Source organism: Agelaius phoeniceus, chromosome 3 (assembly GCF_051311805.1).
Source record: "Agelaius phoeniceus isolate bAgePho1 chromosome 3, bAgePho1.hap1, whole genome shotgun sequence".
Lineage (NCBI taxonomy): Eukaryota > Metazoa > Chordata > Aves > Passeriformes > Icteridae > Agelaius > Agelaius phoeniceus.
Window position 1 is genome coordinate 2762126 of NC_135267.1, and position 21974 is coordinate 2784099.

General features: G+C 45.5%; 1 protein-coding gene across 5 annotated transcripts in view; it reads left to right on the top strand.

Moving 5' to 3' along the window:
- The window catches only part of FZD3 (frizzled class receptor 3), an 83740-nt gene extending 64335 nt beyond the window's left edge, over positions 1-19405 (top strand). Inside the window, exons 5-8 of one of the 5 annotated variants that reach the window (XR_013181712.1) lie at positions 6161-6309; positions 7252-7485; positions 14920-18348; positions 18420-19405. Coding sequence is in view for 1 of the 5 variants with exons in the window: in XM_077176472.1 (XP_077032587.1) it covers positions 6161-6309; positions 7252-7485; positions 14920-15133 (597 nt within the window). In the remaining 4 variants the exon portion in view is untranslated. Of the gene's footprint in view, positions 1-6160; positions 6310-7251; positions 7486-14919 lie in introns of all 5 variants that reach the window. The other 4 variants (XR_013181713.1, XR_013181715.1, XR_013181714.1 and 1 more) reach the window with 4 other exon arrangements.
- The last annotated feature ends 2569 nt before the right edge of the window (positions 19406-21974 follow it).

Here is a 21974-nt window from a genome sequence, read left to right on the forward strand (position 1 = left end):
ATTTGAGCATTTCCAGGGTGAAAAGTGAATTTTGGGACAGGGTTATTGAGCTGATCTCAGTCTGGATTTGAGCATTTCCAGGGTGAAAAGTGAATTTTGGCACAGGATTATTGAGCTGATCTCAGTCTGGATTTGAGCTTTTCCAGGGTGAAAAGTGAATTTTGGGACAGGATTATTGAGCTGATCTCAGTCTGGATTTGAGCTTTTCCAGTGTGAAAAGTGAATTTTGGGACAGGGTTATTGAGCTGATCTCAGTCTGGATTTGAGCTTTTCCAGGGTGAAAAGTGAATTTTGGGATTATTGAGCTGATCTCAGTCTGGATTTGAGCTTTTCCAGTGTGAAAAGTGAATTTTGGGACAGGGTTATTGAGCTGATCTCAGTCTGGATTTGAGCGCTTCCAGTGTGAAAAGTGAATTTTGGGACAGGATTATTGAGCTCCAGAGATACCGGGATGGGCCTGGCCAAGTGGGAAACAAGAAATGACAAATTAAAGAAATGAGAAATTAAATTTATTAAAAGATGTTCCCAGATATTGCTTCAGCTGGTAACAGGAATGGAGATGCTAAAATTTGGTTTAAAGGGTTTTTTGTTGGTTTTTTTTCCATCAGCAGTGGAATTCACTCTCTGGTACTGAAGAGGTTTGATGGCATTGCCACATCCCCATCTCTGATAAAATAAAATAAAATAAAATAAAATTAAATTAAATTAAATTAAACAAAATAAAATGAAATAAAATAAAATAATAAAATAAAATAAAATATGATAATTTTGATTTCACAGCTGCTCAGGCTCTGGTTTTAGACAGAAGAGGGAATTTTCTTGGTGCAGAGTATCTAAAATCCCATTTCTGACCAAAATAAAAAAGTGATAATTTTAATTTCACAGCTGCTCAGGCTCTGGTTTTAGACAGAAGAGGGAATTTAAATTTTGTTGGTGCAGAGTGTCTAAAACCCCCAAGGGCTTTGTCTTTTTCTTTTAATGAATTCAAGGAAATGGCTTAGGATCTGAATTCAGAAATGTATTTTTATTTGTGGTTTATTTGTTTTTATCCTTTTTTATCTTTTTTTATCTTTTTATCTCTATTTAATTCAATATTGTGCAGTTTTTGGGGGGGTTTTTTTGTTGTTAGGGTTGGGATTAAATGTGTGAGACAGAATTTTTTCTTTGCACTTAGATGAATAATAGTTTTTATTTATATTATAGTCTCACAAACTGGGAGTTTTATAGTATTTTATTTTAATAAACTAAAAATGGAGTTGTATTTCTCTCTTTATAAGGTTTTTTGAGGATAAATTGCTTATTTAAGAAATGATACTTAAATTATTTTTAATTTAATAATTATTTGTGGCTCACAATGCAGACTTTTATTTAATTACAGAATATTATTTAAACTTATGAAGAAGAAGGTGAAGAAGGACAAGCTTTTATTTTAAAACTTTTGGTTTATATATTTTACTATATTTTAAAACTTTAAGTTTTCTGCTATGTGATATTTACACTTTTATTTCAATTAAACTCATAATTTTAGTTTTATTATTCAATTTTGGAAGCCTTTTCTACAGCTTTAGGTGAAAATAAGTTTTAAATTCTCCTGAAATTCCTTCCCATTCCTTTTCCTCCTTGCATTAGTTCAGCTTTCAGGGAGGTTTCTTAAATAAACCAATATTTAATAAATAAAAAATAATAAAAAATAATAATAAATTTAAAAAATAAACCAAATTTATTCAGGTATAAATAGAAATAGAGTCAGGTAATGCTCAAAAAAATTGCTTTTAAACCCAAAGTTATTTCCTTATAATTTATAAGGAAATTTATTTCTATATAATTATATATAAATTTATATATAAATTATATATATATAAATTTATATATAATTATATATAAATTTATATATAAATTATATATAATATTATATATATAATATAGATTATATTATATTATATTATATTATATATAAAATATTATATATAAAATATTCTTTATATATGTATATAATTATAATTTTTTATATATATATATATATATATATATATATATATATATATATATATATATATATATATATATATATATATATATATAAAATATTATATTATTTATGTATAATATATAATTATACCAGAGCAGATGATGATCAGAGATACTTTTGGAAAATATTTAAATATTTTGCATTTTGGCAGGGGTGGCTTGTGGAGTTTGAATATTCCAGGTGAATTCATAATTTCACGTGTGGTGAATTAATTTGTATTTTTGACTCTTCCTAAATAGCTGGGCAGTAAAAAATTCTAAATTTTGGTGCTGAACACGAGCGAGTTTTTGACCAATTTTGCTCTTTTAAAACTGCTCTCTGTCCCAGTGCCTTTGGGCTCACACATCTGATTTTTAACCCAATAAACCTTAAAGAATCATCCCAAATTTCATTTTTCTGCTGCTAATTACTATAAATGTTGTTAATTATTATAAATACCTGATGTCTGCAGACGAATTTTCTTTCCAACAGGTGCAGTCCCTCAGCATTAATGTGAATTTAATGGGTGTTACCCCCTGAATTTGTCGTTTTGAGGCTGAATTTGGAGAAAAGTGTGGAATGATGTTTAATAACTCGCTTTGCCCAAGATTTCTTGGATGTGTTTATTTGGATTTTTTTCCCTTGGAATTATTTGCAGTGCTCAGCAGGAGCCCATTGAGCCGGGAGCTTTTTTGCTGCCGAGTGATTTCTTGTAATGTCTTGGTGGAATTCCTGCAGTGAGCAGAGCTGGGGGTTGGTTCTCGATGAAAAATTCAAAATTCAATTCCCCTCAGGCCAGGAGTTTTGCCTGGGGAGACCTCGCCCCATGGACATTAAATAGAAATATAAATAATTAAACAGAAAAATGAATGAAGGGCACCTTCATGAAGAAATGATGAATTCCCCCACTTGTTCCACTCAGGCCCAAAGGAGCTCCTGATGAAATAATAATAATGATAATAATACTATATAATATATTATATATTATATATTGTATATTGTATATTATATATTACATATTATATATTATATGTAATATATAATATACAGTATACAATATATAATATACCATATACAAAATATAATATAATATATTATATAATAGATATAAATTATAGATATAATAATATTTTATATATAATATTATTTATATATAAAATATTATATATTATTTATATATATAATAGATATAAATTATAGATATAATAATATAATATATAATATGATATGATATGATATGATATGATATGATATGATATAATATAATATAATATAATATAATATAATATAATATAATATAATATAATATAATATAATATAATATAATATAATATAATATAATATAATATAATATAATATAATATAATATAATATAATATAATAATGTGGGGTTTTGAGAGCTGTGTTTTGTTGGGTCATTTTTTATTGGGTGCAGGTTAATATTGTTGAATGCTGGGTGAAATTTCACAATTTGCCTACAAAATTCTGTGAAATTCAGCATCCCTGGGGCAGAGGTGGATGGAAAAATCCAGGATCATCTCCTAATTATGCTCAGGACATTTCTAATTATGCTCAGGACATTTCTGCACTCCTGTTTTCCATCTCCAGTGGTGACAGGACTAAAAACGTTCAAGAATACAAAATATTAAACCTGGATGTGCTGGGTTACACCTGTGCTGCCCCTCAGCATTAATTGGAATATTATCACTACTATTATTATTAATACTTATTAATAATTATTATTATCAATACAAGCCTGTGGGATCAGTGGGGAGCTCTGATTTTCAGTCTCTGTCCCAGACTGGTGACACTCAGCCATTCCTGTCCCCTCGATTCCTCTGCTCCATCCCAAAATCCTGCTCTCCTGAGGATGGAATTCTCTCATGGCTGCTGCAGCATTTCTTTCCTATTACTTGGATTCAACATTTTAAATGTGTTTTTCCCCACATTTCAGCGCTCAGCCGTTCTTCTTCTCCCACCTTTGAGTTCTTCTAGGCCAGAGCAGTTTCCTGCAAGGGGGGGTTGGTTGTTCCCTGTGAATTCCCAGAGTTTTCCAGCCTCACCCTCCCCTCACAGAGCACCAATCCCCCTCTCAAACAGCTCCTGGGATTTTCCTTGGGCTGCTCAGTCGCTTCCTGAGGTCTGGTGGCTTTTCCAGCATTGCCATTATCTGTGACAATGGGGAAGATCTCTTGGGCATTTAAACCTTCCTGCCACACCAGCCCTTGGGTCTTTCTTATCCCACTGTGCACTGAATTTATTCCTGTTGGGATCGGGATAATTCTGCCGTTTGTCCTCTGTGTTCTCTCTTGCCCTCATCTCCTGAGAAAATAAAAATTCTCAAGGTGGTAGGAAAACTCAAGGGATTTGGAAATCTCCCTCAGCTGTGACAAAAAGCAGGGAACCTCTGGTTAAGTTATGTAGGGGCCAGGCTGTTTGGGATCATGGAATCATGGAATGGTTTGGGAAGGGACCAAAACTCATCCAGATCCAACCCCAACACCTTCCACCATCCCAGGCTGCTCCAAGCCCCATCCAGCCTGGCCTTGGGCACTCCCAGGGATCCAGGGGCAGCCACAGCTTCTGTGGGAAATCCATTCCAGCCCTCACAGGAGCTGTTTGGCTTCAGTCTGTATCATGCTGCCATCCTCAGTGCTCTCACCTCCTTCCAGCTTCTCCAGCATTTCCTTCCTTGTTGTACCTTGAAGCAGAAGCTTCTGGAGAGAAGGTAGAACCAAGGGGAGGAGTTGATATTTTAAAGGGTTTGGACAGTATGAGAATGACTGGAAAATTCAGATGAAGAGTCTGAGGGTGAAGGAAAGAGACAACAATGATGGTAGCTGTGAAGGATTGCACAAATCAAAAATAGTTTTTGTAGTAAAGACCAAAGCAAGCCAGGGAGGACTGGAGGAAAACCCAGGTTTCACGAGATGAATAGAACCATACAGAATGGTTTGGGTTGGAGGGACCTTAGAGCTTGTCCAGTTCCACTCCCTGACATGGGCAGGGACACCTTCCAGAATCCCCAGGTTGCTCCAAGCCCCATCCAGCCTGGCCTTGGACACTCCCAGGGGCAGCCACAGCTTCTCTGGGAATTCCAACCCAGCCCCTCCCCACCCTCACAGGGAACAATTCCTTCCCAAATTCCCATCCATCCCTGCCCTCTGGCAGTGGGAAGCCATTCCCTGTGTCCTGTCCCTCCATCCCTTGTCCCCAGTCCCTCTCCAGCTCTCCTGGAGCCCCTTCAGGCTCTGGAAGGGGCTCTGAGCTCTCCCTGGAGCCTTCTCCTCTCCAGGTGAGCACCCCCAGCTCTCCCAGCCTTTATCCCAGTTCTCCCAGTTGCTGGAACTGTTGGAATTCCATGGTCACCACACAGATGCCCACAGAGGACATCTCCCCACCACGAGTTTGTTCCTTCCCTCCACACCTCAGTGGCTCCTTCCAGGCTTGCTTTGGAAGTTCTCTCTCCCTGAAGGTTCAGTTTTTGAGCCAGGTTATCAATTCCAGAAATCTGCCCCTGGGCGTTTGTTCTGCAGATACCCTACAGACCTTCCTGGAAGGAAAATCTTTGTCTTCTTCTCCAAACAAACCCTTTGGGCATGAAAATATCTGGAAAAATTGATCTTGTGAGGGTTCTCAGGCTCAGCTGATCTCCCTGAAGAGAGAAAGTTTGGCTGGGTTGATAAGAACCAGGCACGGATTGATAAGAACTTGGCCAGAGCCTTGAATTCCCGAGGGAAGGAGTCAGGAAACCCTCCAAGGAACAAAGGATCAGGGTTGACCATCCATGAAGCTTCCCCTGGCATTTTTCCCAAGAGCAGCCCCAGCACCTGGTCCTATGTAGGTTAATCCCATCAAAGGAACGACTCTCTCTGATTTGCAGACTAGAAAATATTTCAGGATTATTCAGGGCACGGACAAAAGAGCAGAGATACAAAATAAAGGCCAGGACCTCCCAGCAGCTGAGGTTTTTGTGTGAGGCAGCTCTGGGCCCTGCAGAGCTCTGGTCATGCTCCGTGGAGCCTGGGAACAAAGGAGCCCTGCCCGTGTTTGCTTTGGCTCGGGGCAGGCAGGGATGATTTCAGTGTCCGTACCCATGGCGAGCCAGGATGGGTGGTAGAACCTTCCTTTCCTCTCTCTTTCTCTCTCCAGGTCACTCAGATGAGCCGTCCAGACCTGATTCTGTTCCTCATGAAGTACCTGATGGCCTTGGTGGTTGGGATCCCCTCGGTGTTCTGGGTTGGAAGCAAGAAAACCTGCTTTGAGTGGGCCAGCTTCTTCCACGGGCGCAGGAAAAAGGAGTGAGCGCGGATTTTTTACAGATAAACCCTTCCCTTGCTGCCCTGGGCTGGTTTTTCACAGACACAAAGGCAGGAATGGATGGAAAAGTCAACTCAACTCAACAGGACAAAAAATTCCTTATTTCTCCCTAAATATTTGTTTCCAGAATCAAATCTGCATTTGTCCGTCTTCAAAATGTTTTTAACAAGAATTAAGTGTCAAATAAACACTTCATGGTGTTTAGGTGGAATGGAAACTTTTTATTTATAAATGTGCACCTGGCCAGCTGAATCAGAGCTTTAAATTGGAATTAAATGCAGGTTCCTCTCACCGTGGCTGCGTTGAAAGCATTTGTCTCTGCTTTTAATCTTCCTTATGCATTGGTGCTGAAGAGCAGCTTGGTAAAGTGACAGCAAGAATTTCTTGGAGCTTCTGTAAGGTTGACATTAATTTAGATTAAGGTTGGCATCGATTTAGAGACAATCTGTGTGATCTTCTGGTAGCTGTGGGTAGGTACTTTCCTAATAAATATTTCTGATTTGCTGACTAGAAAATAGTTCAGGGCATGGACAGAAGAACAGAAATTCCTAATAAATATTAGGAATTTTACAGATATTAGGATATTTTTTATAAATAAAATTTATAAATCCTATAAATATTATAAATTATTATTAAATTATAAAATTTATTAAAATATAAAAGAATTAAAATATAAAATTTATAAATCCTCTAAATATTAGGATATTTTATAGGATATGTTAGGATATAATGTCCTTTAAGATGTTTTCAAACAGAAAGTTTTTGGTGACTCCTCCATCCTTCGGTGACTTTTGCTCCATCCTTCAAGGATTCAACTGGGCTAAAACAACAGCTAGGGGGCTAAAATACCCACACAGGGACATGATCATGTAAACGACACTCTCTTTCACACCGCGCTAATTAACGCTAATTGCTCCGCTCAGGGTCGTCAACGAGAGCCGCCAGGTGCTGCAGGAGCCGGACTTCGCGCAGTCGCTGCTGAGGGACCCCAACACCCCCATCATCCGCAAATCCAGGGGCACCTCCACGCAGGGCACCTCCACGCACGCCTCGTCCACGCAGCTGGCCGTGCTGGACGAGCAGAGGAGCAAGGCCGGCAGCGTGCACAGCAAAGTCAGCAGCTACCACGGCAGCCTGCACCGCTCGCGGGACGGACGGTACGGGATGGGCACGGGGACGGGGATGGGCATGGGGATGGGGATGGGCATGGTGATGATGATGGGGATGGGATGGGGATGGGGATGGGGATGGGGATGGGGATGGGGATGGGGATGGGGACGGGGATGGGCATGGGGATGGGGATGGGGATGGTTGTGATGGTGATGGGGATGGGGATGGGGATGGGGATGGTTGTGATGGTGATGGGGATGGGGATGGGGATGGGGATGGTGATGGTTGTGGTGATGGTGACAGTGACGGTGACGGGGATGGTGATGGTGATGGTTGTGATGGTGATGGTGACGGTGATGGTGATGGTGATGGTTATGTTGATGGTTATGGTAATGGTGATGGTTATGTTGATGGTGATGGTAATGGTGATGGTGATGGTGATGGTTATGATTATTGGTTATAGTGATGGTGATGGTGATGGTGAAATAACCAGGGCAGGAGATCTTCCTCCTCTTTAAGGCCTTTATTAAAAACCAGCTTGGGTGGGGAGCACTGATGGGTTTTGCGCTCACGCCGCCGCTGCTCCCAGGAGCGGCATGGAGGAGGGAAATAGGGCAGGAGATCTTTCTCTCCTTTTTAATGTTTGTATTAAAAGTGATCAGCTCAGGTGGGGAGAACCGACGGGTCTGCACTCACGCCGCCGCTGCTCCCAGGAGTGACTCAGAGGAGGAGGAAAAGCTCAGCTTTGTCCACTGCTCTGAGGGCATAGCTGGGGGTTCCCTCCTCACAAGAGCATCAGGAGATTCCCAGTTTTCTGGTCTGACATTCGAGGTCTTCTGTCTAGCTGACATCTTTGAGGTTAGGGTGAGGGGTAAAAAGGGTCTTAGCAGACCCTGGGTTCTGTTCCTCACGTCCAGGCATCACTTTGATTCATCAATTCCGTGTTGGCTCGTTGTTTTTGGGGGTTTTTCTGCTAGATTTGGTGAGGGGTTTCCTCATTTGCATGCCAACCCCGATGTCCCCTCCTCTTCACCATCCAGGTGCCACCCTCCAGGAAGCAGCAGGGTGCCACTCGACAAAAAGGGAATTCTTAGCCATCAACAACAGGTAGTTAAGGAAAACGACAGGTGATTACAACCACAAACAGTTAGAACTCCACCCTGGCAGCAGCTGGCCCAACCTGTGAACTCTGCAACTTTTTTTTAAAAAATGGGCAGCTTTTCTACTCATAACATTCCTCAGGTCTAGACATCACTTAGATCTCTTAATTCCGTGTTGGCTCGTTGTTTTTAGGGTTTTTTCTGCTAGGTTTGGTGAGGGGTTTCCTCATTTGCATGCCAACCCCGATGTCACCCCCTCCTCACAGTCCCACCTTCCAGGAGGCAGCAGGGGGATACTCGACAAAGGGGGATTTCTAACCATCAAGAACGGGTAATTAAAGCAAACCTATTAACAACAGGTGATTACAACATGAAATTATTCACAACAAATAGTTAGAACTCCAACCTGGCAGGAATTGGTTTAACTTGTGAACTCTGCAACCTTTACAAAATGGACAACATTTCTACTCATAACAGTTTGAGCAGAGGGGGCTGCCGAGGAGGGCAGGAGATGGGAAATGGAAAACCCCTCCTGTCCTGGTTGTTATAAATGAGAAGCTTGACTAGGCCAATATTCAAGCAGCAATCAATTTATTAATTAATATGGTAAAGTATGAGCAATACAGTGGCTGGGTACAGTGGGGGAAGTTTTCCCTCCAACTGCACACCCATAGTTGAGGCTTACAGGTATTTAGAGGGGCACTCATCAGCTTTCTCAGCAGTTTCTATTCCCAATTTTTACTCATCAGCAGTTTCTATTCCAAATTTTTACATCACAGTCCTATATACTACTGTGATTTAGTTTTTCTCAGGATGTTTCACAGAAAAGGAGTATCCCACGTGGTGGTGGTGGTCTGGTTTCCAAAAGAAGGAAGGAGTATCCCATCTGGTGAGGTCCAGCTCTCCAGATGTGGGTCCAACTTTTGATTGCAAGGACTGTAAATCTCATACCAGTGATGTCCAGCTTCCCTTGGTTGAAACCATAAATCCTTGAGTTGATGTTCATCTTCCTTTCTCAAGCTGCTTTTCTCTGTTTTGTTAAGGTGTGAGACAAGCATGTTTCCTTTTTCTATATTCTAAAGCTATAGTTTCAAAAGACTCTTTCTACAAGCAATATTCTAAATTTGTACTTCAAAAGCTTATTATTGCAAAACTCTTTGAGGCTTAGCTACAAGCATCAAGTTCCTGTCAAAAAGCAACATCCTTAACGCTTTAATTCAAATGCTCCTAAATCAACTCAAGACTTATAAAGGTTAATTGTGAACAAAGGATAGGTTCAAAGGCCTTCTTCCATGCTTTATTTTCTCAGTTATTATTAGAAATTGTCTTTATAACTGTCCCATGGTTGGTTTCCACGCATATCACAATCACAAATGCCCACGTTGCCTGTATGTACCTGACACCAAACACAGCTTTGTATTTCACATGGTTTAGGGCAAATTTGGGAGAAAACCTCCAAAAGGGGGCCCCTCCAGAAAGCAAACCCACACGGCCCCTCCTCCCAATCAAGGAAGGATTCCTTGGAGAGAAGTGGAAAGAACCTGTTTATTTAACAGGCACAGCACCCCCCAGCACACCAAATGAACAACACCGGATGGCACCACTCTGTCAGCGCTCTGACAAAGATGACAAATTCAGAAAGTCTCTCCTGGGGGTGGTCACTCTGTTATCAGTCCCTCTGGCGCTGGGGCAGCTGCTGCAGCCACAAAGTGCAAACTCTGAGTGTTTCCCAGGTCCCAGTCTGGAGCAGGTTTGAGTGGTTCCAAAAAAGGAAAGGAAAAACAGTCCAGGGAAAAATTCGGCCTGCTTAGCTAAACTAACTAATGAGCAGGAGCAAAAAGCAGGAGCAAAGCAGAAGCAAGAGCAAAGCAAAAAGCCAAGCAAAAATCAAAAGCCTCCCTACGTACAGCCCTGTCTGTGTGTCCCCCCCAGCCGTGGGGGAGCGGCTGATAACAAAACCAAAACAAAACTTTCACTCTTCAGAGCCAGTCTTGAAGGCACAGAACAAAATATCCAGCATGAACAGAACACACAAATGGGGGTACAAGCATCGTAACGTCACCCTAGGACACCTCCCCACAAATTATTATAATTTTGAAATTTAGGGTCTCTCAGGTAAAGATATGGGAGCAGGAATAACAGTTCTTTACTAGGAAAATTAAAAAAAAAAAAAAAAAAAAAAAAACAACAGCCAAGCAATGCAGTAAAACAAAACAACACTGGCAGAGTCAGAATAATCCAACCTGACACCCTGTCAGGGTATGTGGTATTTTCAGGGTCCCTTGTTGTGGGGAGGAAAGATGAATCTGACTCCATGTTCTTAGAAAGCTAATTTATATTATATTATATTATATTATATTATATTATATTATATTATATTATATTATATTATATTATATTATATTATATTATATTATATTATATTATATTATCTATACTAAAGAATAGAGAAAGGATACTTAGAGAAGGCTTAACAAGATATTAATTAACAACTTGTGACTCGCCAGAGTCCCAACACATCTGATGGTGATTGGTCATTAAGTCAAAACAATTCACATGAAACCAATCAAACAATGACCAGCTGGCAAACAATGTCCAAACCACATTCCAAAGCAGCAAAACACAGGAGAAGCAAATCAGATCATTATTGTTTTCATTTTTCTCCGAGGCTTCTCAGCTTCCCAGGAGAAGAAATCCTGGCGAGGGGATTTTTCAGAAGATGCGACAGGGACACAGGGTGGTGGCAGCAGTCCCTAAATGGGGACTAAACGGTGGCTCAGCCCTCCTGCAGTGCCAGGTGTGGTTCTGCTGGAGCAGGGATCCTGGAGAAGGGTGGAGTTTTCCTCTGAAGGTGCAGGGGTGGTGTGGATGGGCCTGGTCCTCCTCTGGGAATGCAGTGGGAAAGGGCTGATCTTAGGAATGCAGTGGAGAAGGCTGCCCTGGTGTCCCAAAACCTCAGATTGTATCCAGGTAGGAATGCTCAGCTCCTCCCCTTGGGTGGAGCATCTCTCCATGGGATGATGATGGAATTTTATCAGCCATGCAGTGACACTCGCTGGCCATTAACAGAAGATAATTAATAATTAATGGCTCATTAACAGAAGAGATCTCCTGGAGGGAGGATTGGTTGTGGAAGAGATAAAGAAAACTGCCCGATAAACAGAAGATAACTGCCCCACCTCTGACAGATGGCAAACAGAACAGGCACTTACCTGGCAACCAGGATAGGGCCTCCAAAAATCTGGGGCGTTATGGATGGTTTGGGAAGGGATCTCAAAGATCTCATTCCACCTCCCTGGGACACTTTGCACTGTCCCAGGTTGCTCCAAGCCCTGTCCAGCCTCAGACAATTCCGGATGTGGGGAGTCCACAACCTCCCTGGGTAAATCTTGGGATTGGACAGGCCCCTCCCTTCCAGCCAGACACGTGGCCATAATTCTGCTAAATTTCGATGTCCCGGTGCATCTCCTCTCCGTGTCAGTGTCTGGACTGGAAAGAGAGAAAATGCCCTGATATTTTCAGAGTGTGTGCTGGTCTTGGTGAGTTAATTCCACAGCAGGGCTGTGTCCAGCGCTGGTTTCAGGCACAGGAGCGCTCTGTGTTCCATCGTGTGGGAAAACAGAGCTGCCCAAGGTCAGCTCAGCACTTTGCTGGCTGCTTTTGTCCCTGTGGCAGTCGATTTTTTGTCTGTCAATACTCCTGGCCCTGCCGAAGTAAACAAGGGCACGGGTTTGAGTTGAGGTGGAGCTAAGGTTTCCAGGGTAATTAATCACCGAGCGTTTCACTGCCCTAATTACCAATAGCAGCCAGCCTGGAGTGAGACCCATTGTGAGGAGCTGAAACGCTTTGCCCAGGGCTGTGGGATTGGGGCAGGGAATGTCTCTCCTCACTCAGAGCTCTGTTTACATTCCTCCAGCAGGTCGCTTCTGAAAAACGCCATTTGCTTGTTTTTAAAATTTTTAAAGTTTAATACTAATAAAATGATTATAAAATAGTAATAAATAAAAATAGTAATACAATTAGAGTAATAATAATTTGGACAAATTGAATTAGGACAATGTGAGACAATAAATACAAAGAGTTACGGACGTCCGGGTACCTTTTCTGGGCAGCACGAGCCCAAAAAAGGACACACATTAACAAAGGATTAACCCTTAAAAACAATAACCTATTGCATATTCATACACCTCATCCATGATGCATAAATTCCATTCAAACACAGGATTCTGTTTGGTCATTGTCAACGTCTTCTTCTGAATCCTAACAGCGCCTTCGAGGTGGGAAGAAGTTCATTTCTTCTGATAATAAATTCTTTTTCTCTGAAAGATTCAGGTGTCCTGGGGCTGCTATCTCACTGCAAGTCCTTTCTTTAAAAAAAGTATCCTGCATTAAACCCGACTGCCTGGTGGTCTGATCTTGCCCCCGAGCAGGCAGCAGGGGCTGGGATAGCTCAGTCCCTCCCAGGACACCGTGTCCAAACACCCGGGCCGCTCGTAGCCGTGGTTACCTTAGCAAGCCTCGTGGATTTCAGCTCTTTAGTGATTATCAGCTCTCTTAGGATCCCAGCTCTTTGCTTGCTGAGGCGCCTGGCAGGCTGGAGGGGAAGCAGACGCGAGAGAGGAGAAGAAAAATCGTCCTGGTGTTCCATGGCGAGGGTTTATTGAGGGGTCTGTGAGGGGTTCCAGTGATGGCTTTTCCTCTCCCAAATGGGCTAAACCAGCCCCTTTTTATAGGGTACAAGGGGATCCACACTTGTCCAACGGCAGGGGTTAAGGGAAAGTGACCTGTGGGGTTACAGAGATAAGCTGGGGTCTGAAAGGTGGAAGACAGGAGATTATTTTGCTGTTTCATCATGACTCAGCAATTCCTATTGTGGGAATCCACAAAATCAGAGAGTTTTGGGAAAGCTGCAAAAGGCAGCTCAGAGACAGCAGAACTGTGATTAGAGCTAAGCAGCAGCCATGAGATTGGTCAGCAGAAAAATTATTTAAAAAGTAGAAAAGCAAGGACAAATAGAACGATGGTCTGTGTATTAACGCTTGTCTAGAAAAACTCCCTAAGCTACAGAAAAGTTTATCTAGCAAGATATTAGGAAGTTTGAAGCTTAATAATGGAGCTCTGTGCATTGTGTTTTAAGGCTTACAAGTAGGTATTGTATTTGAAATAAGCAAGCATTGTTTTAACCAAAGGTACCTGTGCTCACAGTGGTTGGATGGAACTGCTGTCAATATAGAATATATACTATACAGATATAAATACTGTCAGCGTGCTTTTGCTTTGTGTGATTGATCAAAAAACTATAAAGTGAGTTGTGACATTGAGTTCTTGGTCGCTGCCTGGGATGTGAGCTGGTGGCATCTTCCCATTGTCATAACCATGGAATGAGACTGATGCTGGAAAATAAAAGAGCTCAAGGCACGTTCCACATCAGTGCCATCCTGTTTGTGATTTGTACAGAGACCCCAGCCAGTGATACTATTGTTAAGCCTTGGGCCTCCATGGAGCCCTAGCCAACTCCATGGAGCCTGCTACATTACATAGTGTCATTTCTATTTTAACGTTTTTTATAACTTAAAACTATATTTAACACAGTACTTAAGAGAATTAACCCAGCATTGCTTTCTAACACAACAACCATAACATTCATTTGAATATTTACGAAAAGCCAATCATAAGATCCATGCATTTTTCATATCTCTGGTGATCACCCCCCTGTGCTTCCCTAAATCAGGAACACTCCCTGCACCTACAGGGGCGTGGAGGAACAACTACCTCAGGGCAGCATGTCGTGACTGACCGACCACTCCCACTACCTAAGTGAATTAACCCAGCATTGCTTTCTAACACAACACACATCACATTCATTTGAATATTTACAAAAAGCCAATCATAAGATCCATGCATTTTTCATATCTCTGGTGATCACCCCCCTGTGTTTCCCTAAATCAGGAACACTCCCTGCACCTACAGGGGCGTGGAGGAAGGACTACCTCATGGCAGCATGTCGTGACTGACCGACCACTCCCACTACCTAAGTGAATTAACCCAGCATTGCTTTCTAACACAACACACATCACATTCATTTGAATATTTACAAAAAGCCAATCATAAGATCCATGCATTTTTCATATCTCTGGTGATCACCCCCCTGTGTTTCCCTAAATCAGGAACACTCCCTGCACCTACAGGGGCGTGGAGGAAGGACTACCTCAGGGCAGCATGTCGCGACTGACTGACCACTCGCACGCTTAAGAGAATTAACCCAGCATTGCTTTCTAACGCAACACACATAACATTCACTTGAATATTTATGAAAAGCCAATCATAAGATCCATGCATTTTTCACATGGCTGATGATCACTCTGCGTTTCCCCCAACCAGGTACACTCCCTGCAGCTACAGGGGCGTGGAGGAACGACTACCTCACGGCAGCATGTCGCGACTGACCGACCACTCGCGGCACAGCAGCTGCCACCGGCTGAACGAGCAGTCGCGGCACAGCAGCGTCAGGGACCTCAGCAGCAACCCAATGACACACATCACCCATGGCACCAGCATGAACCGCGTCATCGAGGAGGATGGCACCAGCGCCTGACCTTCCTCAGCCCGCTGACAGCGCCCAGAGTCATCCTCGGCCTCAGCCGGGCTCGGCTTCTCTGCGTGGGATTGAGCCATGGAGTAAAAAGCTGGTGGTGTGCTCCGAACCTCTCTGGAGGTAATTATTTATTTGAGAACTGCTCCTCGTCGGACACGACTGCTGAATTTCTTATTCTCTGTGGAAAACAATCTCCCCCTTCCTTCCCTCTCCCTCTCTGTGTCCCTCCTTCCGTGGGCTCGGCCCCGAAATCTCGGTGTCGATGTCGGGGTGGTGCTGGGAATTATTCTGATGAGACTCCAGGGAACTCTTGATGGTTGAAGGAATCCCCCCCGTGCACCTCCCTGCAGGGGACACGCCCAGCGCTGCCTGAGGGACATTCCTGCCAGCTGGCAGCAGTTTTGGTGACACTGGGAACGCCACAGGAACGAAAGGAAGCTCCTCTGAGGATCACCAGCTCCTCCCAGAGCTGTCCAGGCTCAGTTGGCCACAGGGTGGGGGGAAGAGAGAGGCAGGGAAGAGCGATTTTTTTATAACTTGTATTGTCCTTGCTTTTTTACAAAAGACTATTTAAATTTTCTACTCGTTTACAATTTCTGTAGGAAGAGATGGGTTTTAAAAGCAGTTATCTAGATAATATTCAGCCATTTATTTTTTAGTCATGTACAAAAGCTGAGATTGCCTGTTCCTGATCTATTTAAAAAAAAAATATCATAGGAATGCTGAATTTGTGCCCCAAGCAGGAATGTAGAGCCCGTCCCTACAGCCAGAGCTGAGCCTGTTTACAAACCCCAGCACCTGAGGCCAGAGGGACCAGAGGAGTTTATTCAAGGGGGCCCCACCTTCCTTGTGATGTCAGGGCTGGTTTGGGGAGGATTCTCTGTGCTGAGCAAGAATTCAGAGATGGGTGGGAGAAACTGAGGCAGGAGCTGTCCCCAGGTGGGGAAAAGGAGGATGTGGCAGCTGGAAGCCCAGGGCATTCCTTGAGGAGGAGACAGGATCCCCAGTTCAGGGATCTTGGGTACAGATCTGCCTCTGCTGTGGTTGTTTCCATCCCCTTCTGCAGATTCGTGGCAGGGAATTCTCAGTTTGGGCTTTTTTTGAGTGGAAAGGATCCCTTAGGATACACTGGAGGCAGAAGTCAAGGTTGGTGCTGGAGATCTTCTGGAGCATCTTCTGTGGAGATTGATCCCGCACAGGGAAACTCTGCTGGCTGCAAACCTACCTCGGTAATCCCTGCTGGGAAACAAATCCTTATTTCTGCATTGTTCTTCCATAATTCCCTCCCTGACCTGCTGGAGGCACGTTGAGAAACCTTTGTGCACCAACCCCGGGGCAGGAGCTGCTCCACAATTAACTCATGTTAATTGCAGCTCATAACCTGTGTGCTGTGGAATCAAAGGCTCCCAGATTTATCCCAAATTGTCCCTCTTGCTTCCAGCGGGTTGGGAGGAGAGGGCAAATGGAGCCCAGCATGGAATAACAAAGCTCTTTGTTGTCAGCCCCCAGGGCCCTGGGGCAGAGCAGGCTCTGCTGTGCCTGTTTGCTCAGCAAACAGCCCTGGGGCCAGCCCAGGGATAGTCCTGGCCTAAGGATAGTCCCGGCCCAGGGATAACTGTCCACATCCAAAGCTGTGGAAAAATCCTTTGGAGTGACTTAAACTGGAGAAGCTGCGACTCCCTGGAAGCCCCAAGGGTGGAACCTTTGCTGTTTTCAAACCCAGCTCCTCCTGACTCACTGCCTCAAAGGGTGATCTGGTAGAAATCTGGATAAGCTGAGTTTTCTGAAACACTGGAACTGAACTACATAAGCTCAAGGGTTTACGTTGATCCTCTTGGCTCAACTTCCAGGATTTTTTTAATAAATTATAGCAATGCTTTGACTTGTTTAGAAACAGGGAGAGGAGCACTCTTGGAGCTTGGAGAAGGATCCTGCTGGAAATGTTGTTAATTTGTGAGGCTCAGTCCCAGTCCTGCTTCCAGATGGGAATATCTGAGCCATTCCTTGCTGATCCTAAAGGGACAGGCTCCTGTCACCCCAGAGAGGAGATTAAACTCAGACTGGGGCTCTGGCTGGGATTTGTGCCTCCCTGCCCCCTCCCTTCTACCTTCACCACCTGAGCCAGCAGCAGGCTGTGCTCTCCTGGCAGAGCATTCCTCCCGGGAAGAGAGGAATTCCTCCCTCACCCATGGAACAGTGCCCCAGCTCTGCTGCAGTTCCCCAGCTGGGGCTCACAAGGCTGCAGCTCCCAAATCATCGTGTGCAGGGGCTCTGAAGTGCATCCCAGCTGGAACGTGGCCCCAGCAGCATCTCAGGCAGGGGCAGCAGGAGTGGTTTTGGGGTGCTTTCCTGCTGGGTGGCTGGTCTGTGGGATTGGTGCCAAGCTTTAAATTCCCCCCCGAGCTGAAAGCCCTGGCCAGGAGGGCATTCCTGGAATCCCCGAGGTGCTCTGGGCTCCCTGCATGTCCCTGCAGCTGAGCAGCTCCTCGTGGGGCCCCTGCAGCCACCAACAGCTGGATCCTCTCTCCAGGCAGCAGGCAGGGGAGCTGGACAGGGCCTGGCTTCCCCAGCTCACCCCAAACTTCATCCCTGTTCCTCCCACGCACACAATGGCTGCAGCCCCAAAACTCTGCTCTGTGCAATTGCTCCATCGAAGCTTCCTGTAAAATGCATGGCTCCTCATTCCCAGTGTTCCCAGGGATCTCCTGCTTTACCAACCCAACTGCACTGACAACACACCCCCCTGAGTTTGTGGTGTTCCTTCTTTCTTAACCCCTTCAGCTCCTGTGAAATATCCCACATCAGAGCTGCGGTCCCGTTGCATGGAAGAGGCTGCTGCTCTTTTTGGAAGCATAAACAACCCAGCAGCAGCAGCAGCAGCAGCAAACAGCCACGTTTGGGTGTCAGTGTGTTTGTGTTCTCCCTTTTCTTCCAGCTCAGACCCAGATTTGGTGCTGGCAGCTTTAAGCTCTAGGAGGGTCTGGTGAGCACAGGGTGGCACTGGGAGCTGAAATCCAGTCACAGCCAAATCCAGCACTGCTCACGAGTGGTTCCAGCAAGGAGGGAAGGGAAAATCCCTCAGGAAGGGCTCAAGGATGAGAGCCAGGGCAGCCTAGAGCAGTGCCCACAAGGAGGGAAGGGAAAATCCCTCAGGAAGGGCACAAGGAGAGCAGTGCCCACAGGAAGGGAAGGGAAAATCCCTCAGGAAGAGCCAGGCCAGCCTAGAGCAGTGCCCACAAGGAGGGGAGGGAAAATCCCTCAGGAAGGGCACAAGGATGAGAGCCAGGCCAGCCTAGAGCAGTGCCCACAAGGAGGGAAGGGAAAATCCCTCAGGAAGGGCACAAGGAGAGCAGTGCCCACAAGGAGGGAAGGGAAATCCCTCAGGAAGGGCACAAGGAGCAGAGCCAGGGCAGCCTAGAGCAGTGCCCACAAGGAGGGAAGGGAAAATCCCTCAGGAAGGGCACAAGGAGAGCAGTGCCCACAAGGAGGGAAGGGAAATCCCTCAGGAAGGGCACAAGGAGCAGAGCCAGGGCAGCCTAGAGCAGTGCCCACAAGGAGGGAAGAGAAAATCCCTCAGGAAGGGCACAAGGAGAGCAGTGCCCACAAGGAGAGAAGGGAAAATCCCTCAGGAAGGACGGGCACAAGGATGAGAGCCAGACCAGTCTAGAGCAGTGCCCACAGGAAGGGAAGGGAAAATCCCTCAGGAAGAGCCAGGGCACTGAGGATCCCAGAAAGCAGCAGGGAGCTCCCTCCCTCTGTGTGGTGAACCCAGGGCACGGAGCAGAGCACAGGAGACATCCCCAGGTGCTCCTTGAGCAGCAGGATGTCCAGATGAATGTGAAGCTTTACCCCTATCCCCTCGTGCTTCTTTCCTAACGGGATCAGGATTGATTTTCCCCCCAGGCGCGGCGTTTTCCCGGTTTTTGCTCCGTGCATGGGGAGCTCGGTGCATGTACCGCTCTGGCAGCCCTTCCCAGGCACTCCGGTGTCAGGTGTCCGTGTTGTGACGACGCCCAGCTCCTCAGGAGACGGGAAGGAGCTCCCAGGAGATTTTTACGTCTTGAAATGTGTGGGGCAGTCCCTGCCCGTGGCTGACCCCGCTTGCACTCGGCTCTCGGTAGACTTGTTTACAGTAGTCCAGTGTCGGTTTTGTAACGTTTAATTTTTAGCACTTTAACTGTGAGTGTACAAATTGGTTCCCTTGTAGTTGGTGTACATTTTCATTTTAGACCTTTGGAAGTTTTTAATAAAACAATGGAAAAACTCTGGCAACAGATTTTCAATTCTTCTCCCGCGGGTGTAATCCTACCCCCATTAAAAAACCCAGTTCAGCAGCAGTTGAGATACAAAGGTTAAAGAATTAAATATCAGATTTTACTCTGGCCAGCAGCTCTGCGAATTTGAAGAAAGACTTTCTAGACTTAATCTCCCCCCAACATCTGCACTCGTGGCCGCCGGGCACCCTTCCAGCAAACACAAAGCTCTCGGCAGATCTCTGGCTCTGGGTTGCTCCGCCCTTTTACAAGAACAGACCACTCCAACCACCGGCGTTTCACAGCAGAGAGGAGCAAACAGGTTCGGGAACAGCAATGCCAGGGATGTTTGGGGGGTTTTGTTGCCAAATCCAAGCTGAGGACAGGATGAGTGATTTATCTGAAGGAGCTGTCTGGCACTTGGGCGGATACGTGGTTGTTTTGGGTTGGAAGCCGTATGCTGAGTCTCGCAGGGCTGCTGATAAAATAACTCCTCTCACTAATTACTGCTGCTGGGTTAGGTCTCCTTAGAGAAATGGTTCAGGGATGAAACTTCAGGAGCTGCTGCTCTGCCCCATCTGCCCTGAAGTTAAACTGCTGTGGGTTGTGAGTGACCAGCTCTGCATTCAAGCAGCCAAAGATGGGATCTCTTGCAGCCAAGGGGGATTCCCACTGCTCCTAAACCCAGCAGGGAGCTCTCAGCGTTTGTCTCCCCTCCGTGGGGCATTGCCGTGTCCCAGAGGGGTTAATACAGGGCTCAGGGAGGACACGGAGTCACCTGGAGCTTGTTTGGCCTTCCCAAGGTGGTTTAAGGAGCTGCAGGTGAGGGAGGTGGGAGGAGCATGGAAAAAGAGGAGCTGGAGGAGGCCGAGGTCAGTTCAGACCCCCAGGCTGGGATTAGGGGTGGGGGTGTTTTAGTCACGATCACATTCCTGACCCTCTTTAACACCCCGTTGCAGTTTTGGGACCAGCTTTGTCTCTCAGCTCTGCCAGCTCCTGCCCCTGTTGTCATTTTTTCCCCAGTTTGAAGGGAGAAGAGCATCTGGCCATGCACTAATCCTAAAGGCAACAAAATCACTGAATCATGGAATGGTTTGGGTGGGAAGGGACCTTAAATTGATCTTGTTCCCCTGCCATGGGCAGGGACACCTTCCACTGTCCCAGGGTGCTCCCAGCCCTGTCCAGCCTGGCCTTGGGCGCCTCCAGGGATCCAGGGGCAGCCACAGCTTCTCTGGGCACCCTGTGCCAGGGCCTCATCACCCTCACAGGGGAGAATTTTTTCCTCATATCCAATCTGAACCTACTCCAAGAAATCATTGGTAACAAAAGGCTGGAACAAAACAGGTGGAAATAGAAGGACTGTTTTATAAGAAGTCACTTTTAGGAGTTATCTCGAGCTCAGAGCTCCAGCCCCGTGGGATAAAGCCGCTGTCCCTGGAGCGTGACCGGCTGGGATCCAACGCCCTCGGCTGCCGGTCGGACTGGTTTTTATGATAACACTCCAGACACCTTGGATTGATATTCAGGCTCCAGTTTCAGTGCCTGCACCTGTGTGCCACCTCTGCCCTGCACCCACGTCCTGCTGCTGGTGCCCCACTGCATCTCCTGCTCCCCCTTCATCCCACTGGGACATCCCAGGTGGGGAAAGCTGCTTTCTCCTCACCCATCTCCTTGAGTTTGGGTTTTATGAGATTCCCCCTTCCCCTTTGCTTCCTGCCCCCATTTACTGCCTCCACACACACACCCTGCAGCATTTCAAAGCCTCTCCATCCCAGGAGCTGGCTTAAAATATTTCCAGGGTCTCCCAGGAGAGTGCTGCATGAATGCTCAGCAACTTGGAGCTATCCTGATGCCTGAAATGGTGGGAAAGCTGAAGAAGGATGGATCTGCAGTGCCAAATGGTTGCCAGCCTCTTCCCAAGCTGCTGTAACGCAATACTTTAAATATAAATATATTCATAATCCTGTTTGGTGCAGACATATCCTCCACTGCTTCCTGTTCAGTGCTGGTGCAAAGGGTTCCTGCCTTTGGGAGAACGTGCTGAAAAAATCCCTTAAGGCCCTGAATTGCAACATAATCCAGCTCCAAATCCCACCTGGAATCTGCCAGAAGGGACGAGCCCCGACATTCCCCCACCGATGCCTTCAAAGCCCTCTGATCTGTAAGGCTCAGCCCCTGCCAAAAGACACAGAACATCTGTTTGGCTGCAGAAAGGGGGGTTAGGGAAAAGTTAACTTGTTCCTCAGCTTTAATTTTTGGGAGGCAAGCAGCTCCCAAGTTGTCCTTTGCAGGGTGGGTTTGGGGCCTTCTTGGTGGTCCCCAAACTCTGAGGATGAGGTGCCCTTGTGGACAATGGCACCAATGCAGAGAGGGAGCAGAGCCATCGATGTGCTGGTTCCTGGAAGAGAATAAAATCTGGGGCTAACCAAGAGTTTGGACTTCTAGTGATGAGAGGAAACGCCCTCAAGCTGTGCCAGGGGAGATTCAGGTTGGACATCAGGAGCAATTTCCTGACAGAAAACACTGGAGGGGCTGCGAGGGAGGTGGCGGAGTCCCCATGGGATCAGTCAAAACTTGCACTCAATGAT